The sequence below is a fragment of the Peromyscus maniculatus genome, chromosome 2 (assembly GCF_049852395.1).
Source record: "Peromyscus maniculatus bairdii isolate BWxNUB_F1_BW_parent chromosome 2, HU_Pman_BW_mat_3.1, whole genome shotgun sequence".
Classification (NCBI taxonomy): Eukaryota; Metazoa; Chordata; class Mammalia; order Rodentia; family Cricetidae; genus Peromyscus; species Peromyscus maniculatus.
The window spans coordinates 152,252,186-152,272,290 of record NC_134853.1 but is presented as its reverse complement, the minus strand read 5'-3'; the positions used below and the strand labels follow the sequence as shown (position 1 = coordinate 152,272,290).

Below are 20,105 nucleotides of genomic sequence, written 5' to 3'. Positions count from 1 at the left end.
GTGGAGTGTGCCTTTAATCCCAGCACAAGGGAGGCAGAAGCAGGCGGATCTCTGCCTCCTGAGTGCTGGGATTAAAGGCTTGTCCCACCACTGCCCAGCAATTCTTCTGGTTTCTAAGCTTTGCTGCTGGAAATTTGAGACTGAGCAGGCTGAAGATAGCTAAGGGCGCTAGATGACAGACAGGACACTGGATCATACACACAGGCTGTCTAGGCACACACATAAGTAAGTAAGGGTAAGCAAAGACACCTCCCATCTTGTGTGGCAATGGTATGGTGGAAGAAAACAATTAGAGACTCTTTGTAGAAAGGTTCAGGATTCTCATTTTTTAAATGGTTCACAGGAAAAGGCCACACTGAAGAGTTTGTCTGTTTAGGAGCTGCATTTGTTTGCTGGTGTTGAGACGGTGTTAATGTGGACCAGGCTGGCCTCAACTCTGTAGCTTAAGATAATTTGAACTACAGCTCCTCCTCTCTCCAGCCTTCCCTGGGTGCTGGGATTGCAGGCATGTCACCATCCCTCCTCATCCTATGTCAGGCCTTGCTGGAGCTTGAACCCTCAGGTTTCTGTGGTTAGCGCTACATCTCCAGCCTTGAAGAGTTGTTTAATGTAAATAGATGATCCCTGTCTGGGAGAAGTGAGTTGCTGGATGAGTGAATAGTCTCCTAGACTGGACCATGTTCATTTGGATGGAAGGTGTACTTCCCTTGATTCACTTCTTCCCTCAAACCCTGAGGATGCTGTGAGCTGCCTGTGGATGCTGGGGATTGAACCCGGTGCTCTTAGTCACCAAGTCACTTCTCTGGCCCTAGTCGTTCCCCTTGTCTGGTTTTTCTTTCTCAAGTTTTAGGTACCAACAGTCAACTCCTATCTGAAAATATGAAATGGAAAACTCCACGTTTTGAGAAAGAGACATTCCCTTAACTTATAATGTATTGTTGTAAATGGTTTATTATTGTTGTAAACCACTTGCTGGGTGTAATATAGAAATAAGTTTCTTGCTGGGTGGCGGTGGCACATGCCGGTAATTCCACTCGGGAGGCAGAGGCAGGAGGATCTCTGACTTCAAGGCCTGTTTTACAGAGCTAGTTCTAGGACAGGAAAGACTACAGAAAGAAAAGCCAAAAAAAATCAAATTTCTTCATATCCATGAGTGTATTGGAAATGTGTGTATGTGTGTGTGATATTGTGTGCAGTTTCAGATAGGGAGGGACCATTATGATTATTGTTATTCTCTCTTGTCTCAGTTATTCTGGGCTGACTTATAGCCAAGAAATACCTGTTTGCTGGTTGTGGTGTTTTCAATGTTAGGAATCAAGTCCAGGTCCTCATGCTAGCCCAGCACTGAGCCACACCCCCCAGCTCACTGTGTGACGTGTGTACATACTCCTGCTTATGCATGTCTGTGGGGGGCCTTCCCTGTCACTCGCCATCTTTTTGTCTTTTCAAGGCAGGGTTTCTCTGTAGTTTTGGTGTCTGTCGGGATCTTGCTCATGTAGCCCAGGCTGGCCTCGAACTCACCGAGATCCACCTAGCTCTGCCTCCTGAGTGCTGGGATTAAAGGTGTGCGCCACCACTGCCCGGCTCTCCATCATATTTTTGGATAGTATCTTTCACTGAACCTGGAGCTTCCTATTTTGACTAGACTGGCTGGCCTAGATCCATCTGTCTTTGCTTCCCCAGCATTGAGGTTATAGACACTCACTCCTGTGCTTGGCTTTTTCAGGGGAGCTGGGAGCTGAACTCAGTCTTCATGCTTGTGTAGCGAGCACTTGACCCACTGAGCCAGCTCCCTAGTCCTGTTTTGATTTCTTTCTTCCTTCCTCCCCCCCCCCTTCTTTTAATTTAAAGATGTAGCCAAGGCTGGCATCAAACTGCAATCCTCTTGTTTAGTCTCTTGAGTGATGAAATGGCAATTGTGAATGAAACACCACATGCCTGGCTATTCTCTATTTTCTATTCTCTTCTCCCTTCGTCCCTCTCATCTGTGTATGTGCGCTCTCTCTCTCTCTCTCTCTCTCTCTCTCTCCCCCTCCCTCCCTCCCTCCCTCCTGTATGTGTGTGTGTGTATGAGAGACAGAGACAGAGAGACAGGGTCTCACTCACTGTGTAGATCAGACTGGCCTCAAGCTCACAGAGATCTGCCTACTTCCTCTATGCCTAGTTACTTCTATTTTCTTGATGAGGAAACTAAGGGTCAAAGAAATTAGGAACATGGGCAGAGCTCTTAATCCAGTGGCCCACAATGTCCATACAGAGTCTCAGAGCATGTTTGTCTTCTTGGGGGTCTTTATTCTTTTATAGTCTTGCATTTTAAGCAATATCTGAAGACCTTTTCCTTAAAGTAGGCAACCTTGCATACAGTTGTAGCTTCCTAGAGTCTGTACTAGTTAAGGGTACAAAGAGTAAGAGAAGTAAGACTTCCCCTGAGACTAGATTCCTGACCCTGCCCTCTTGCCACTGATCCAGAATCCTGGGGGTAGTAGTTTTGGCTTGAGTACCATAATGAGTTAAAATTGATTCACTTTCGCTTGTCTTCCCATGAAGCTGTTATGAAAACTGGTATTCGAGCCCACCTGTTCTACCTCTGACTATTCTCAGGAACTTGTACTGTTGTCTTCTCCTTGACAGTTGTAAAGGGGCTCCTGATTTATCAGATGACCTTTTGTTTCTGCTTGCCCTCCTGAGGCCTTACCCTGTTTTACATGGCCCTGGTTTTAAGTAACATCTGAAGAAGAATATTTTCCTTTTGTAGGGTTTTGTTTTGTTTTTGAGATGAGTTTTCTCTATCATGTAGCTCTGGCTGTCCTAGAACTTGCTGTGTAGATCAGATTGGCCTTGAACTCACAGAGAGATCAGCTTCCCTCTGCTGAGATAAAAGACATTCACTATCACACCCCCGTAGCAAGAGGAGTATTTCTCTGAAGAAGTTGATTGTTTTCCTTAGAGATTCTATAGTTGGAAGTAGGAACATTGGGATGCAAGTCCAGTCTTACGAAAAGCAGTCTTCATTGTAGCACGAGCTTTCTTTCCTCGCCGTCAGAAGTGGCTGATGAAGGGCTGCTCTCAAGTTTGGTGCTCTAGCTGCTCTCTTTCTGGTGCCAGTGAAGAAGGAAAGAACACCAGCCACCCGGCTGTGGTTTTTCTGGCATGCTTCTTTTGGGTGGGCAGCTGTGAAGTGGTTATTAATTGGCTCTCATACTCGGTTAGTTTTATTGGATGGTTTAGTGACTCTCTTTCTGTCTCCTTTTCTAAACCTTGCTAAGTTTTCTATGCTCCTTTGGTTTGGATAGAGATCCATAGTCCAAATACCTTTTTTATTTTGAGTCACAATCTAGCTTTCCCCCTCCCCCTAAACTGAATGCATATAACCCAGGCCGTCCTTGTCCTAAGTGCAGAGGTTGTAGCAATGTGTCAGGCCATGCCTCGCTTGTTTTGTATCATTATGAGGTGGTGTGGGTTCGGAAGGACCTTAGGTCTGGCCCCAGCCCTGATGTGTTGGAAATACAGTCTTGTACTCCCCTTGTAAACACAGGGGAAGTTGGAAAGAGTTTAAGGCAACAAAACTGACTTGGGAATGGAGGTTGCACCACCCACAGAGAGGGGCAGGTGACCAGTTTGTTCAGAACTTGAATGAACTGTCGTCTTTTTTATCTTTTGTAAGATGATAGATAATGAGACTCGTAGGCCAGGTGGGGTTGACTCTGGATAAATGTTAATGTATGTGATAAGATTGTCGTTTTCCCACCTAATCTAATTTCCATTTCTCCATGGATGAGGTCGCTCTGGTAAGGCCAAATAGGAGGTTAGGAGTTGGTTGTTGTCCTCTCATGTCGTCATGTTGCCCTGTTTAAAAGTAAAACAGGGGGCTGGGTATGACATAGCTGCCTGTCGTCCCAGCACTGCTCATGATCATTTGATCCCAAGAGTTACAAACCAGCCTGGACAAGATAGCAAGACCCCATCTCAAAAGAACAAAGTAACATCCTGTCTCCTAACCCTGTAGAGTCTCTTTTTAGGAGGCAGGGTCTCGGGATAGAAACGTCTGAGCTGGTTTCATAGTACTTGCTCTTGGATTTGGTTAGGAATCTGATGTCTTCAAGGCCATGGTGTACAGGTGGCGGTTGGGGTGGGAGGGAGGGAGGGCAAGGATAGTCTGTAGTGATAGAAAAAAGGGAGAATGGGAGTGATTTCTGCTGGTCCATTTATGTACTAGGGAACAAGGCTGTTCCTGCAGGGGAAGTCTCCTAAGAATTCTGTCTGTGGAGCCGGCTGGGAAAGGGAAAGTTTGCCGGTTGGGAGAGGCCTTAACTTTTGTACTTATCTCTGCCTGGAGTGCTCCTTAACAGAGGAGGGTCCGCTCTGGGAACTGATCAACAGCTGCTGCCAGTCCCTAGAATCACAGGAAGTGGAGGCCTGGTGCCTTTGTATAGGAGCTCTGCAGCCAGACAATAGTTTGTGCTGGCGGGGCCATGTGGCGAGTCACGTGACCCGGGGCTGTATTCTGCTGGGGTCCTTACCCATCTGTTCTCTCGGCTCTTTCTGGGTTATCAGGCGCCAGTCCAAGTCTTCCCAGGCAGCCAGCTCCATGGCCAGAGATTACGAGCACTAACCTTCCTGGCAGGGGCGGTGTGGCTTCGAGTTTATGCAGATTAGCCATGTGTTTCTCACTTCGAGGCGGTCCACAGGAAAAGGCTTTTCCTGTGTTTGGCTCTCAGTGGGCGGTTCCCAGCTTACTGTACTGGGACTCAGGCAGCAGGCACGCACGGGAGGGATCACAGTACACTGCCCCCCCCCTCCAGTGCTACGTCACCACAACACAACCACTCGCGCTCTCCTACTGTTGGTGTCATTCATTCGGTGCCAAGATTGCTTTAAAAAATTCCCTTGGCCCCAGTTCAAACAGGAGTACAGCTGGGATGTGTTAGATTTTAGGCAGTCTGCCCTCAATTTGAGATGAGTTATAAATAGCAGTGCCGACTTCCTTAACTACCGCTCTCTGAGGTAAAATGCAGGTTAATTACTGTGGGAATCAATTAGGGGGTTCTTTCGGTTAAAGAGCCAGGGATGCATTTTTTATTGTTATTATTAAAACTCATAAACAAATCTGGCTAGGAATAAATTGAAAGCACAAGAAGTAAGAAATAATACTTGGAGGTCCCAAATCCAAGGGTATGGCTCTAGGTTTATCCTGGCACCGACTAGTTGGCATCCAGAGTGAAAGTACAAGTGTGTATTGCTCAGGACTTCTTTCTGACGATGGATGCTCTTGGCAGTCCCTGACCCAACCTTTCCATTTTATTCTTTTCAGTCTTTGGCACTGCTGGGCGTTAAAGTTGACCCTTACCTCTACTTCTGATCACTTCCTCTGTGCACCTTTGGCTTGGGACTCCGAGTCCTTCTCAGACTTGTATTTCAAAATTACAGTTTCTTTTTTCTGGTGCCATTACCACATGATATGGGGAATGTTATCTCTTGGTGTTTGGAAGTGTTAGTGCTTGGTCTTGTCTCCTCGGTGGCTCATGGTCAGATAGAGATTTGCAACTATGTTTAATCTTTTGAGTGTCCTGAAATTGGTTACTTTTGATTCTCTGACTCTTAACCCCGATGAACCTTAAAACTCAGTTTGTTACATTCAACAGTTCACAGGGTCACTGGCTTTCCTTGGTACATTGAGAACTTGTGAGGGATCCCGGCAGCCACCTGGTCTGGAGGTGCTTGTATGTAATTCCATTTGCTGGGAGCAGGGGAGCTCTGCAAGTGGCTAGTCTGCAAGCTGTTTGTACTGAACATATTCAGACAGATAAGCCTGCTAAGCATCTTGCCTTTGAAGCCCCTGAACTGCGTTCTTTGATTTGTCGGGCACTTTATAACTTGGCCAGTGATCTGGAAGGAGCTAAGTGGTAGAGGGAGTGTGTTTTCTTGTGGCTCCTTCCCCCTTTTCATTTTTATTTTTTATGAATGCCGGAGAGTATGTAGCGGGGGGCCTGACTTCCCTGATCAAGGGCCAGCATTTTCCTCTCAATTATGTGTCTCTGTGGCAGAGTCTTTGCTTTTGAAGTGTAATCACAGTAATCTACTCCTGTGGTTTCCCATTGAAAGGGTTTCCTCTCTGTCTTTTCCAGAGTGGAATCTCTGGCTCTTTTGCAGCTCTGATTTGGTGTTCCCATCTCCTCCTTTGTGGCTGCTGACTACGGAGATTGGCGGTTCTACTTTACATGTAGTAGAAAATGTTCTGTTTCAATAAGACTGATCAATGAAGATTTAATGTTATTCTCTACTTTAAGAGATTGATGGTGCCTTTTTTTCCATAACTACAAACCATATATCTTTGACAATATTTTTAAATCTCAGAAGTGTAAATTAAATTCTCTTTTGATATGAGCAGATATTTAACTTTGACATGAGACCAGGGTGGTCTGGTTGTTTGAGCTGAATATATTTTCATTTGCCAAATAAGCTGCATAGTCTGTTGACCATGATAAGCCTTTGATGAGGGGAACGAGTGATGACCAAATAAAATAATGTCAGTTTGATTTTGAGAAGCAATTCTTGGACTGCCCCCAAAGTTACAATCTGTTTTGGGGTTGAAGATGTCTTTCAGCTTCTGGCTGGATAGTTTGAACTGTGCTTTCTCTCTGGAGTACACATCATTGCAGTTGTACTTGGGGCATCGAGAAGACTTTGTAAATAAAATGCCTGAACTCTTGTGTCCCAGAACTTAGCCAAAGTATATACTGTAATCCCAGCCATCCTGGAGTGAGTTATTTATTTTACATCCTGACCGCATTTCCCCCCCCTTCCTCTCCCCACACCCCCATTCTAGAGTCTTGAACCCAGGAATTCAAGTGCAATTTTGGCAACAGTGAGATTCCCTGCCATTTCAAAACAAGACAAAACTAACGTGGACTTCAGAAATACAGCCTGTTTATTGGAGTTGTCACTGTTATTAAGCCTTATAATGCGTTACGAAATTTACATTGGGTCGTTTAGAAGGAAGTGTGAGAAGTGCAGAGTGAGCTGAAAGTGACACCGTGTTGTATGTTGGAGGCTGAGCTGAACTGCTAGAAGCCAGGGTAGGGCTGGAGGGAGGGACAGCGGAGAGTACACACAAGGCCTTAAGTTCTGTTGCTGGCACTGGGGTGAGAGGAAGCCATTGTGGATAAGACAGCAGAATCAAGAACCAGAACAGAGCTTGGAATTTATAGCATGGGGTGGCAGTTTGTCATTGTTGATAATAGCTATCATTTATTGGGCATTTAAATATAAGCACTGTGGGAAGCTTTTTTGGGGGGCAGGGGTTCCTCATTCTGTAGCCCAGTCTGGCCTAGAGATTACTTTGTAATTTTGGTTTGCACAGAACTCATGATGATCCTCCTGCTTCAGCTTCCCAGGTGCTGAGATTATAGGCGTGACCATGAGTACCCCACACCAGGCTGTGGGGAATTGTTCATTATGTGCATTTTAGGTCATAAACTAAAGCGTTCAAGGCCAGACATTGAGAATTTGAGCCCCAAGTCTATCAAATTACTACACTCTTTACTTTTTCTATATGTTAATATTGTGTGGGGTTCAGTAGGAAGTTTGGAGCCATATTTAGTAGGAAGTGGTAAATTATTTAGAAACATTACCCTCAAACTACATTGTAGTAGGGTAGCCACTAGTCATATGTGATTATATGGATAGCTTAGTTGGTAGAGTACTTGTCTAATGTAAATTTTGCACTGGATTTGATCCCAGGCACCACATACCCTGGATATGGTGGCACATGCCTTTAATCCCAGCACTTGGGGGAGCTGGATGGAGTTAGGAAAATCAGCAGTTCATGGTCATCTTTTGCTATATAGCTTGTTTGAGGCCATCCTATGCTACTTGAGATCCTGACTTAAAAGAAGTAATTAACAAATAATAAATTAACTAATATAAGTAAAATGCCAAGCTTAGCAGCACAAGCCTTTAATTTAGGACTCAGCTGTTAAGAGCACTTGTTCTTACAGAAGACTGGAGTTTGATTCTCAGCACCCACATTGTGGCTCCCAACTGTACAGTTCTAGGGAATTCCGGCATCCTCTTTTGGACTCACTGGATGTCAGACACACACATGGTGCATAGATGGATATAGTTAGGCAAACACTCATACACACAAAATACATAAATCTTTTTTTTTTTTTTTTGGTTTTTCGAGACAGGGTTTCTCTGTGTAGCTTTGTGCCTTTTCCTGGAACTCACTTGGTAGTCCAGGCTGGCCTCGAACTCACAGAGAACTCACAGAGATCCGCCTGGCTCTGCCTCCCGAGTGCTGGGATTAAAGGCGTGCGCCACCACCGCCCGGCCATAAATCTATTTTTTAAAGTTCATAGTTATCCTGGGCAACTTAGTAAGACCCTCTTCCAATAAAAAGTAAAATAAGGGACCAGTGGTAGAATATTTATCCGGTAGAATGTCTATCTAGCATGTATCAGGCCTTGTGTTCAATCCCTAGGACTGCAAAACTAAAGTATACAAATAGTAAAAATAGCCAGGCAGTGGTGCACTCAGGAGGCGGAAGCAGGTAAATCTCTGAGTTTGGGGCCAGCTTGGTTCTACAAATGTTCCAGAACAGTCAGAGCTACACAGAGAAACATTGTCTCAAAAAAACAACAAAAAACAATAAAAATAAAAAGTGGCAGTCCACACCTTTAATCCCAGTACTTTGAGGCTAAGCAGGGAGATTGCCAAGTTTGAGGTTAGCCTGGTCTACATGCAGCAAAATCTGTCTAAGGAGGAAAAAAGCAAATAATTCAGTTCCCCAGTTACGTTTCATATTTTAAGTGTGTAATAGTAACACATCACAGTCATTCCATTTTACTGAATAAATAATGTTCCCAGCTAATCATGTATCAGAATCATTCATGGATCTAAAGTGGTGAGGAGCTTAAGGCCTCCCACATCAACAAAATTGGAACCTTGAGGCCTGGTCATTTATGAAGCTTCATGAAAAATTCTATTCTGCAGCCATTGATTGCTGTAGAAGAGCCACAGCAACACCATGGTAATTGTTCTGGTGTTCTGGACAGGCCTAGGCTGAAAGATAGCCAGGGCATGCTGGTCTCTCCGTGTAGAAAATTCTGTTGTCTTCGGTTGAGGGCCTCAGACAGTCCCTGTAGCCTGGGATGAGGTGAGGTGTGATGTGTGTCATTTAAACCCCCCCCCCAACACACACACACACACACACACACACACACACACACACACACACACACACAGAGTCTTGCACCATTGCCAACAGTATTGGGGAAAATTTTGGTATTTCTCACTAGCCCAAATTTTGTTAAACTTGAATGTCCTAAATAGTCCCAAAATAACGCATGTAGGTGCCAGAATTCTGATTGGGAGCATTATTGGGGCCTCTGATATAGAAGTTAGGATTGTTGGAAATAGCCCTGGAATGACACTGAAGGGTAGTGATTTGGGACACAGTTTTTCTGTGATTCTCTAGTTTGGGAAGGAAGTACTCCCACCTCCATGGTTACCTTTTTAGTTGAAATTTATGCATAGCCTGAAAGAACTTTGCTTCTGCTTCATTTTGTTTCTCTTTGAAAACAAACAAACAAACAAACAAAGCTACCATCTACGTAGCCGTGGCTGGCCTAGGACTTGCTATATGTAGACCAAGCTAGCTTTGAATCTGTGACGATCCTGCCTCATCTTCTGAGCAGCTGGGGTTACAGGTGTGACCACCATACCCCCTCCACTAGCTTCTGGTGTTGTTGTTGTTGTTGTTGTTGTTGTTGTTGTTGACAGTTGGATATTCCTCCCCAATAGCTCTACTTCTTGTATAAAAACACAAGAGGGGAGAGGGATGGAAGAAGGAAGAGGCGAGCAACCGTTTAAATGGAGCACATCTTACGTTTTTAAGTAATCTAGTATTTATTGAATAATAGAACTAGAAAGAACCCTAGGGATGATCTAGACCACCTCCAGCCACCCTCATTTAGCCCCCATCCTCCCCAAAACTGGGAGTTGAACCTAGAGCCACTATGTCCCCAGAAGTATGATCCCCAGGGAACTTGTTACAAATATGCATATCCTGGGCCCTATTTGAACCTGCTGAATCACAGATGGATGCCAGTGGTCTGTGGTTTAACAAGCTCTCCAGGTGATCTTGATGTGTGCTACTGACTTACTGAGCTCCTTCATTTAAGAGTTAATGACATCTATACCTAGACTACTTTTATTTACTCCCTACTCCCAATTTAAGATTCTGTTTCAAGTTTTGTATTAGGCTCTGAAACTATCCTGCAACTGAGTGTATTTGAGAGATATTTAGAATTTTTACCTCCTCTTCTCACCAGTAGATACAGAGAGGTATCTTTGGTAGAGGAAAGTATGTTCGGACTGTCTTTTGTAGCTCCAGTAGGATCAGAAAGTGAATGAGCTGATTGAATCTGTAGAACCATAAAGGACTGGAAAGTCACATGAATTTTCAAGTATCTGTCTGTGTATCTTTATCTATCTATCTATCTATCTATCTATCTATCTATCTATCTATCTATCTATCTATCTATCTATCTAATCTATCTAGCTATCATCTATCATCTTGAGACAGGATCTCATTACCTGCTCAAGTTGGCCTGAAATTCCTTAAGGGTCACCTCAGATGCACAGCAACCCCTCAGCTGGAGTCTCCTAAGTGCTGGGATTATAGGTGTGAGCCACCATGCCCAGCTAGAAAGCTGTATTTGTACATTATTTGTACATTGATGCCTGTGCTTTGAACTTTGGAGCTTATGATGTTAGTGTTGTACTTTGTTCCTTTTGGCTTTTTGAGACGGGTCTCATTTAACCCAGACTGGTCTCAAACTCACTTTTTATCTTAGGATGACCTTGAACTCCCGATCATCCTGGGTCTGGCTGGGATTAAAGATGTGTGCCTCCACACTCGGCCTATAGCTTGCTACTTGTTTATTTAAAGGTTTCTTTTTATTTGTGTCTCAGTGTGTTTATGTGGGTATGTTTTTTTATGCGTGCTTGTGCACGTGTGTTTTGCCATGTGTGTTTTGCCATGTGGCCTGCTAAGATCAGAAGAGGAGGTCATTGAATCCCCTAGAACTGGAGTTAGAGGTGTTGTGAGCCACCCAGTGCTGGGAACCAAACCTAATGCCCTAACTGCTGAGCGTTTCTCTAGTCCCATTGCTTGTTCCTTGAAGAGACAAGGTTCTGTCCTTTACTTTGAAATTCTTCAGTTTTAAATGAAATGGATTTTCACTTGAAATAAACAAGGCTCCAAATTCATTACTGTCCTTTCAACAGCTATTACTTAGCCTTGTTGCTCGTTTGAAGAAAGCATAAATTGAACTACTTTGCTATAGCATTACAAACATGCAAAGAAAAAGTTTCCGTTAATGGACTATGGAATCAGTTCTCCCCCCCCCCCCACCCCCCCCCCCCCCCCGCCTCCTTTTCAGTTTTCTAGGATGCTTCTGTATCTCAGCTTTTGAAGCTTCCAAAAGCTTTGACATGGCGTTATCATTTTACTTATGAAAATCTTAAGTTCCGTAAAGAGGTGAATGACTTCTTAAGGGTTACTAGATCTGTCCCATTACCTTTCCATAATAACTGGTTTCTTATGTGGCATGTGGACTTTAAAAAGACCTCTATATGTTCATGCCGGCCAGAGGCCATCAAAATTTGAGGTTAATGAAAATGTTCTTTATTTTTGTAGCCATCCAGTCCAATGGATCAGATGGGAAAGATGAGACCTCAGCCGTATGGTGGGACTAACCCATACTCGCAACAACAGGGACCTCCTTCAGGACCGCAACAAGGACATGGGTACCCAGGGCAGCCATATGGGTCCCAGACTCCACAGCGGTATCCAATGACCATGCAGGGCCGGGCTCAGAGTGCCATGGGCGGCCTCTCTTATGCACAGCAGGTATATGATGACATTGACCTTCTTTGCTGTCTACAATGGGTGTGTGAGGATTAGAATGGCTTTCAGACCTCCTCTTGATATGCACATATGCTAGCTAATAAGGACAGGATAGACATAGCGTAGACAAGATAGACATACATCCTATATCTGTCTGTCTTTCTGTCTGTCTCAACATATCTTGGGATTTGAACCAAATCTACCTGTCTTTTTTTTCTTGACCTGGCTGGTCTTCCCTTGGGAGGCTAGATGGTGGAAAGGTCATGGCTGAGCACCTGTTCATTGTTACTGCAGTAGAAGCTATTTGTGCATTTGCCTTGTGGTCCTTCACCTTCCTCATGGCCTGTAACAGAAGCTGCCTGAGTCAAAGAGAATGTTTAAGAAGACTTAGTGTGAAAAAAAAGGGACTATAATGAACAGTAAAGATGGGATCAGTGCTGTTACAGATGAGACTTCCTCTCATCATGTCAGTCTGTCTCATTAACCATGCCATTGTTTTGGGGCGGGGGTTGGTTTGGTTTTCAGTGCAGAGAATTAGGCCCAAGGCCCCACCCAAGCATGCTAGATGGGACTCTGCTACCGAGCTCCACCCCCAGCCCCTGCACTGTCACCGTTTAAAAAATTATATTACTATTATTTATTTGGGGATGAGGACAAGATGCCAGGTCTCACAGCAGAGGACACCTTGCTCTAATAGGTCCCAGGGATTGAACTCAGGTCATCAGGCTTGGTGGCAAGTGTCTTATCTGCTAAGCCATATTGTTGACCCCAATATCTTATCATCTTTTCATTGTTTTTGGGTTGGCAGATTTTCTGCTGTTTATGTCCGAGTAACAAAAAGGTAAAGGGCAGTATATGAAGTCTGAAATTATTTCTAAAACTTTAGAGCAAAGAGTGTCTTTAAATACAGAAAATGAAATGTATATACTTCCTTTTCTTCTTTTTTTCCAAGACAGAGTTTCTCTGTATGGCCCTGGCTATCCTGGAACTCACTGGGTAGACCAACTAGGCTGGCAAGGAACTCATAGATCTGCCTGCCTCTGCCTCCCAAGTGCTGGGATGAAATGCACCACCACGGCCCAGCTGCTGCTGCTTTTTTTGGGGGACGGGCAGGGTCTCTCTGTGTAGACCAGGCTGACCTTGAACTCAGTTTTGCCTGCCTCTGACTCAGGTGGTGGGACTGAAGGCATAACGCCATCACTCCCTGCTCTTTCTATGAGAAAACTGAGAGATGACACGGAGTTCTTTCTTAATGTAGTGTCATGCATGGCCTCTAACTCTAATAGCCAGAATGACCTTTGACTTCCTGATGTTCTGCCTCTTGGTCATCAGTAGTGTGGTGGAAGAGGCATCCTCCATTCATCCTGCCTGGTTTATGTAGTATTGGGGACTTTGTGCATGCTAGGTAAACACAGTAACTACTATAGCCCCTGAATATTTTTAAAGTGAAGAGAGAACCAATGTAGCTTAGTGATTTGTATACTATTCTGATTACTAAACACTAGACCTTCAATTATTTGAACCAGGCTTCTAGTGCTTCTTCATTGTGGTTAGGATAAAATTCCTAACATAAAAACAACCTAGGTCATGATACAAACGATAGGCTCACTAGGGAAAATAACTTACTTGGTTTTTTTTAAGACAGTTTCCCTGTGTAGTTTTGGTGCCTGTCCTTGATCTTGCTCTGTAGACCAGGCTGGCCTCAAACTCACAGAGATTTTTCCTGCTCTGCCTCTCGAGAGCTGAGATTAAAGGCGCCACCAACACCTGGCTCAAAATAGTGAATTCAGTCTTATATGTAAACAAGTCTGGTCTTATTTCATCCATCTATCTATCTATCTATCTATCTATCTATCTATCTATCTATCTATCTATCTATCTATCTATCTATCATCGTCTGTCTATCTCTCTCTCTCTCTCTCTCATCTATCTATCAATCATTGTCTGTCTATCTATCTATCTATCTATCTATCTATCTATCTATCTATCTATCTATCTATCTATCTATCTATCTATCTATCTATCTATCTATCTATGAGTTTTCCAAGGCAGAGTTTCTCTGTACAGCTTTGTACCTCTCCTGGAACTCATTCTGTAGCCCAGGCTGGCCTCGAACTCACAGAGATCCACCTCCTGAGTTCTGGGATTAAAGGCGTGCACTGCCGTCGCCGCCGCCGCCACCACCACCGTCTCCACCACCGCCTCTGACCAGCAAATTTGACCATTCTTTATGGCTTAGTTTAGAGAGGATGGTAGAAGAAACCTGGACTTTATATGAGATGAGGCGTGACTGCTTTACATACCCATCTTCAGGCATTGCTCCTCACCTTTCTTCATCCAGGTGAGTCAGTCCTTAAAGTCTCTTTTCTTTCTTACAGATTCCACCTTATGGACAGCAAGGCCCCAGTGGGTATGGTCAGCAGGGCCAGACTCCGTACTATAACCAGCAAAGTCCTCATCCCCAGCAGCAGCAGCCACCTTACTCCCAGCAACCACCATCCCAGACCCCTCATGCGCAGCCTTCATATCAGCAGCAGCCGCAGACTCAGCAACCACAGCTTCAGTCCTCTCAGCCACCGTATTCCCAGCAGCCATCCCAGCCTCCTCATCAGCAGTCCCCAACTCCGTACCCCTCTCAGCAGTCCACTGCACAACAGCACCCCCAGAGCCAGCCCCCCTACTCACAACCACAGGCACAGTCTCCCTACCAGCAGCAGCAACCTCAGCAGCCAGCATCCTCGACGCTCTCCCAGCAGGCTGCGTATCCTCAGCCCCAGCCTCAGCAGTCCCAGCAAACTGCCTACTCCCAACAGCGCTTCCCTCCACCGCAGGTGAGTTGCTCTACCTCTTGTCCTACCTGAGCTCGACCAGAGGCAGCTTACAGCTTGGGGCCATGTGCATAAAAACCAATTAAATTCTGGGTAAATGTGCTATCAGGAGTGATTGAACTACATAAAGACGTGTAGTTCTGTGAAAAAAATAAAGCAATGGAAAATCTTATAGACAAGAAATATGGTTATGGGTCTGATTCCCACTACCCCCAACCAGCATATCAGAACGTGAGTACCCAAATGACTGGTCATTTTCCAAAATAATCACTTGAGTTAGCTGTACTATATGCAGTTTATTTTCGCTGCCTGCCATTCTGTTCTTTTGCCCAGAATATTCTGGATTCTGAAACTCTCTGTTTGGAGTTTTATTTTTTGTTTGTTTTAGACAAAGTCTGGTCTGAAACCTCTACTACTAGTGCTGGGATTAGAGATTTGTACCACCATACCCAGCCCTGAAATTCTTAATTTTTGAGGGTAGTTTTGATTTTAAGAATTAGAGAATAATTCTTTTTAGAGCCACATAAGGAAAAATGACTGGCACCTAAGTATTTTTCTGTGACGGTGACAGTATTGAAATAAATCATCTGTCAGTGCTCGCTTTAGACGGGGCTCTAGCATTACTTTTGTTTGTTTTTTTAAACAAACCAAATTGCTTGATCAAGATACTAAATACAGTTAGTTATATTTCTGCCTTCAACCTCCAGAAATGGCTCTCGGGTAGCAGTGAACAGACAATTCCATCAAGTTCCACTGTTGACTTTAGTTTGTTTGGAGGGTGTTTTGTTTGTTTGTTTTTGAGGCAGTGCCTCACTTTAGCCCAGGCTGCCCTTGAACTTGCTGCCCCTCTGGTGTAGCCTGCCTAGTGCTGGGATTACAGGCATCGACTACCATATCAGGCTTATTCTTGACATTCTTAAGAACAAACCATTGCTTGAGTCTTTGGTCAGATAATTTATGTGCATGAGCATTTCTCACACGTGGCTCTCCTGGGTGAGAAAGCTCCACAGCTCTTTTACCCAAAGCAAGCTTGCCTGCCTCTTTCTCTTTTTTTAAAATTGTTTTTGTTGAGTGTGTGTGTGTGTATGGGGGGGTGTTTTTTGCCTATTATGTTTGCCTGTGTGTACCCTGTGTGTACCTGATGCCCACAGAGGCCCGGATAGAGTGGTGAATCCTCTGTAACTAGATAGAGCTGCAGATGGTTGTGAGTCGTGAGCCTTCGTGTGGATGCTGAAAGCTGAACCTGTGTCTTCTACAGGAGCAGCAGATGCTGAGCCATTTCGCCAGCCCCAGCCGGGGTGGTCGGCCGGTCCGTCTGTCTGTTTCTCTCTCTTTCTTTTTGTTGTTGCTTATTGTTTTGAGACAGTGTGTGGAACTTACGGATCCATCTGCTTCTGCCTGCCAAGCACTGAGATTAAAGGTGTATCACCATGTGGGACAGGCCCTCACAGCTTTTTTATTTTTCTTATAGGAGCTTTCTCAAGATTCATTTGGGTCTCAGGCATCCTCAGCCCCCTCAATGACCTCCAGTAAAGGAGGGCAAGAAGATATGAACCTGAGTCTTCAGTCAAGACCCTCCAGCTTGCCTGTGAGTATTTCTAACACCTGTCAAGGGTGAGGACTAGAGAAGAAATGAACTACAGCTAAATTTTAGATGTTTTGATAGCACCCAAATTAAGTTGTTCAAAATTCTGAATGGGAATTCATAGATTTCACTTTGTAGAATATCTGTTCTGTTGACTTGTCCAGGTATAGGTTTGTGATCTGCATGTAGGGTTGTGTGTTTGTTTTTGAGACAGTCTCTGGTATCCCAGACTAGCTTTGCACTTTCTATGTAGTAGAAACTGCCCCTGAATTCCTGATCTTCTTACCTCTTCCAGAGCACTTGTGTGCACCACCATACCCAGCTTCTGGTGTGTTCTGTTTGGTGTTTGTTCGTGACAGGGTCTCACTGTATAACCCTGCCTTGTCTCAAATTCATAGGGATCCACCTGTCTGCCTCCACTTCCAGTCTTTGTTTTGGTTTCTCAAAACTGTGGGCCTCTTATGTGTGACGTAGTTAATACAAGGGACAGAAAATGTAGATGTTAGAAGTGTTGCTCTCCACCACGGCCACAAAAAAGGAAGAGAGTTTGTTCTGTTTTCTGTTTTCTTTCTTATTTTTCTACATTTAAAATTTGGAAAGTTACCTTTCTTTAAATTTTACTTTATTGGATGTTTAGCCTGAACATACTCCTGTGCACGACACGCATGCCTTGTGCCCTTAGAGGCCAGAAAGGGGCATTGTATCCCTTGGGACTAGAGTTTCAGATGGTTGTGAGCCACCATGTGGGTGATGGAAATTGAACCCAAGTCCTCTACAAGAGCATCCAGAGCTCTTAAACTGATGAACTATCTCTCTAGATCCTGTTTATTTAACCTTGCTTTTCAGGCCTTAGGTTTTAGGTTTTTGGCTTAGTATTAGTTCCAGAGGTGGTATCTTGTACAGTCAAGCTTTCGATGTCATATTGAGCATGAGTTGAGTAGGAAGTCGTTGTTCTGGGGGTGGTTTTGTGTGAATGTGTGCTTTGATCTAGAGTGCTTGATGCCTAAATACTTGATTGTGGAATCAACTGACCAGACCTTCAGAAAGGCAGTATAGCCTAGAGCTGGGGCTGTGGATGAGCTGCCAAAATGCTCACCTGCTACCAAGCCTGATAACCTGTTGTCCTCTAACCTCATGGGTGCTGTGGCACATCCATGTAACAGAAACGCCCAATAAATAAGTGCATGCTTAAAAAAGATATATTTAGCCAGGTGGTGGTTGGACACACCTTTCACCCCAGCCCTCAGGAGGCAGAGGCAGAGTGAGTTCCAGGACAGTCAGGGCTTCACAGAGATAACCCTGTCTCGGGGTGGGTGTTGGAGGGTGAGAGAATATGTGTTAGCTCTGAAGCCAACGTTCCTACAACTGCATCTTAATTTTGCATCCATGCCTATAACCTGTGGCCAAGTCCCTCACTTTTCTGTGCCTTCACTTTCACATCTGTAAAAGGACCCTAAGCTGCTTTAGGTAGAAGTAATTGATAATGCTGGTTAATAAAGAATGCTTGGTTTATGGTAGGCATGATGTCTGACACTGGAGTCATCTCAGAGGGTGTAGGAACTGCTTGATACCTGTTGGTTGTTGTGGGAATGTTTGTGAAAGTCTAAGCCTCTAAAAGTGAGTTTCTTGGACACTAATAAAATAAGTTTCTCTGAAATCTCATCATTTGGTAGGTAGCAACCCCATTATTGTAAATTCTGTCTCAGTTAGGAATCAGGAGTTCAACCACACGCGTCCAGGTAAGTCTTAAAATCGTGAAGTCTTAAAATGGTGAAGAATTATGGTGGCTTATGGTTGTTATCCTAGCCCTGGGGAACCTTAGGTAGGAAGATCACTGAGTTCAAGGTCAGCCTGGCTAATAGTGTGAGAGTTTGTTTCAAACAAACAGTTGAGTCTGCTTGGATGCTTGCAACCTTCCAGTTATTTAAGCTTCGGAGAAACAGCATCTGGGTCTTATTTTTTGTTGTCAATTGTTAAGGTTTCAGTATGTATGTGTCCCCGGCTAGCCTCTGCCTTTCTAGTGCTAAGATTATAGTCATAAGCTGCCATCTCCAGGTGGCTTCTAGACTGTTAAAGAACACATACATGGAGAGCAGTAGCTCTTCATCATGAAGCTTCCCATGGCTTGCCCTCAAAGCCTTGGGAAAAGGCTTGACTTTAGGGGAAGGTGTGCAGAGACTTAGTCCTGCTTAGTCTGAGGCTTAGTCTGAGGCTGAGGCTGAGAGAAGACCTGCCGTCGGGTGAGATCTCTGCTGGTGACTCTCAACTGCCGAATGCTGGGAGGAAGTGAATGCATAAAGCAGTCACTTTTTTCTCAGGTGAACCTCGGTGTGTTCAAGGCCAGCCAGGTCTACAAAGGGAGTTCCAGACCAGTCAGGGCTACACAGTGAGACTCTCATCAAAACAAAAACAAAGCCATAAGCAAAAACCAAACCAAACCAAACCAACAGAAACAACAACAAAATTAGTTACTTTTAACTTCTCACTGTTGTCAGTGATGCCTTTGAATCACTGTGGGTGCACACATGTGCCACCGTGCACACATGTGCCACCGTGCACACGTGCAGGTCAGCGGAGAGCCCGTGGAGTCCATTTCTCCTTGCACCTTTATGAAGGTTCCAGGTCTCATACTCAGGTCACCAGGCTTGCAGCATTGGGGGCTCCAAATGCCCTGGGCCACCCAACTCACTCCGGAACTTCATCCACTTGAATGTCTAATGCTTCCTCATCTATTGTATGTGGCTAAATTTGGGTGGTGTGCTTTTGTGACAAGAACTCATATTGATGGATTTCTATCAGTGTAATAAGTTGCTGACCTTCAAAAGTTTTCTTGATTCTGGGACTCCTTAGCTAGAGGGTTTCTTTGTGTGTCCAGGTTAGCTTTGACCTACTGACCTTTTGATTGAAAAATATTTGATATTTCCCTGAGACGGGTCACGGGCAGGCATGCTAGTGTGTCTTCTAAGGACTGGGAACCTAAAACCTTCTGATTCAGTCACTGAATGAAGGTTAACCTTCCAGGAATAGAGAGAGTTGTGTTTCTGGGAATCCCAAGAACAAGTACCATTTCCAGATTTAGGCTTCCGTTAGGAACCTGCCAAACGGGTCATTTGCTCTGTGGAAGAAACTCCATGTAGGTGAATTGGCAACTTGTCCTTGTGTTTAGTTTTGTTTCTTTGAAACAAGATGCTGCTGTATAGCCTCAGCTGGCCTTGAACTTAGGGCAATTCTCCTGACTCAATTATGAGCATGTGTCACCATGCCTAGCTCTTACTTTATTTTTTGAATTATTATTATTTTTTTTATTATTATTCTGCCTGGATCAAGAAATAGAGAGGTAGTTTATACTTGGGCATTCTTTTGGTTTGGGGAAAGATATTTAAGCTGGGCTAGGAAAACCATCCCGGCTGAAGAAGGCGGGAGTCATTAAGTTCCTCCAAGGTTCTCCCTTACCAGTTGTTAGGGGATATCCAAGTCTGCTAGCTGTCTTAGTTCAGTTTTTGTTCCACAACCAAAAGGCACTTGGAGAGGAATGGGTTCATTTCAGATTATAGTTTATAATCTATCCCGAAGAGAAGTTCAGGGCAGGAGCTAAAGCAGGAACCTAAAAGCAGAGGCCCTGGAGGAACACTGCTTTTTATGCAACTCAGGACCGCCTGCCCTGGGCTGGCATTACCTAGAGGGGCTGGACCCTCACATGAGTCATTTAATTAAGATGTTCCTCCTCAGACTTGCTACAGGCTCCTCTTCCCAAATGACTCTGCTTGTGTCAAGCTGA

General features: G+C 44.4%; 1 protein-coding gene across 4 annotated transcripts in view; it reads left to right on the top strand.

Annotated features, from left to right (window-relative positions):
• The window catches only part of Arid1a (AT-rich interaction domain 1A), a 77,531-nt gene that overhangs the window by 18,400 nt on the left and 39,026 nt on the right, over positions 1–20,105 (top strand). For all 4 annotated transcript variants that reach the window (XM_076565361.1, XM_076565358.1, XM_076565360.1 and 1 more), the window contains exons 2-4: positions 11,705–11,917; positions 14,293–14,745; positions 16,214–16,330. In XM_076565361.1, the coding sequence (XP_076421476.1) occupies positions 11,705–11,917; positions 14,293–14,745; positions 16,214–16,330 (783 nt within the window). The remainder of the gene's footprint in view (positions 1–11,704; positions 11,918–14,292; positions 14,746–16,213; positions 16,331–20,105) is intronic.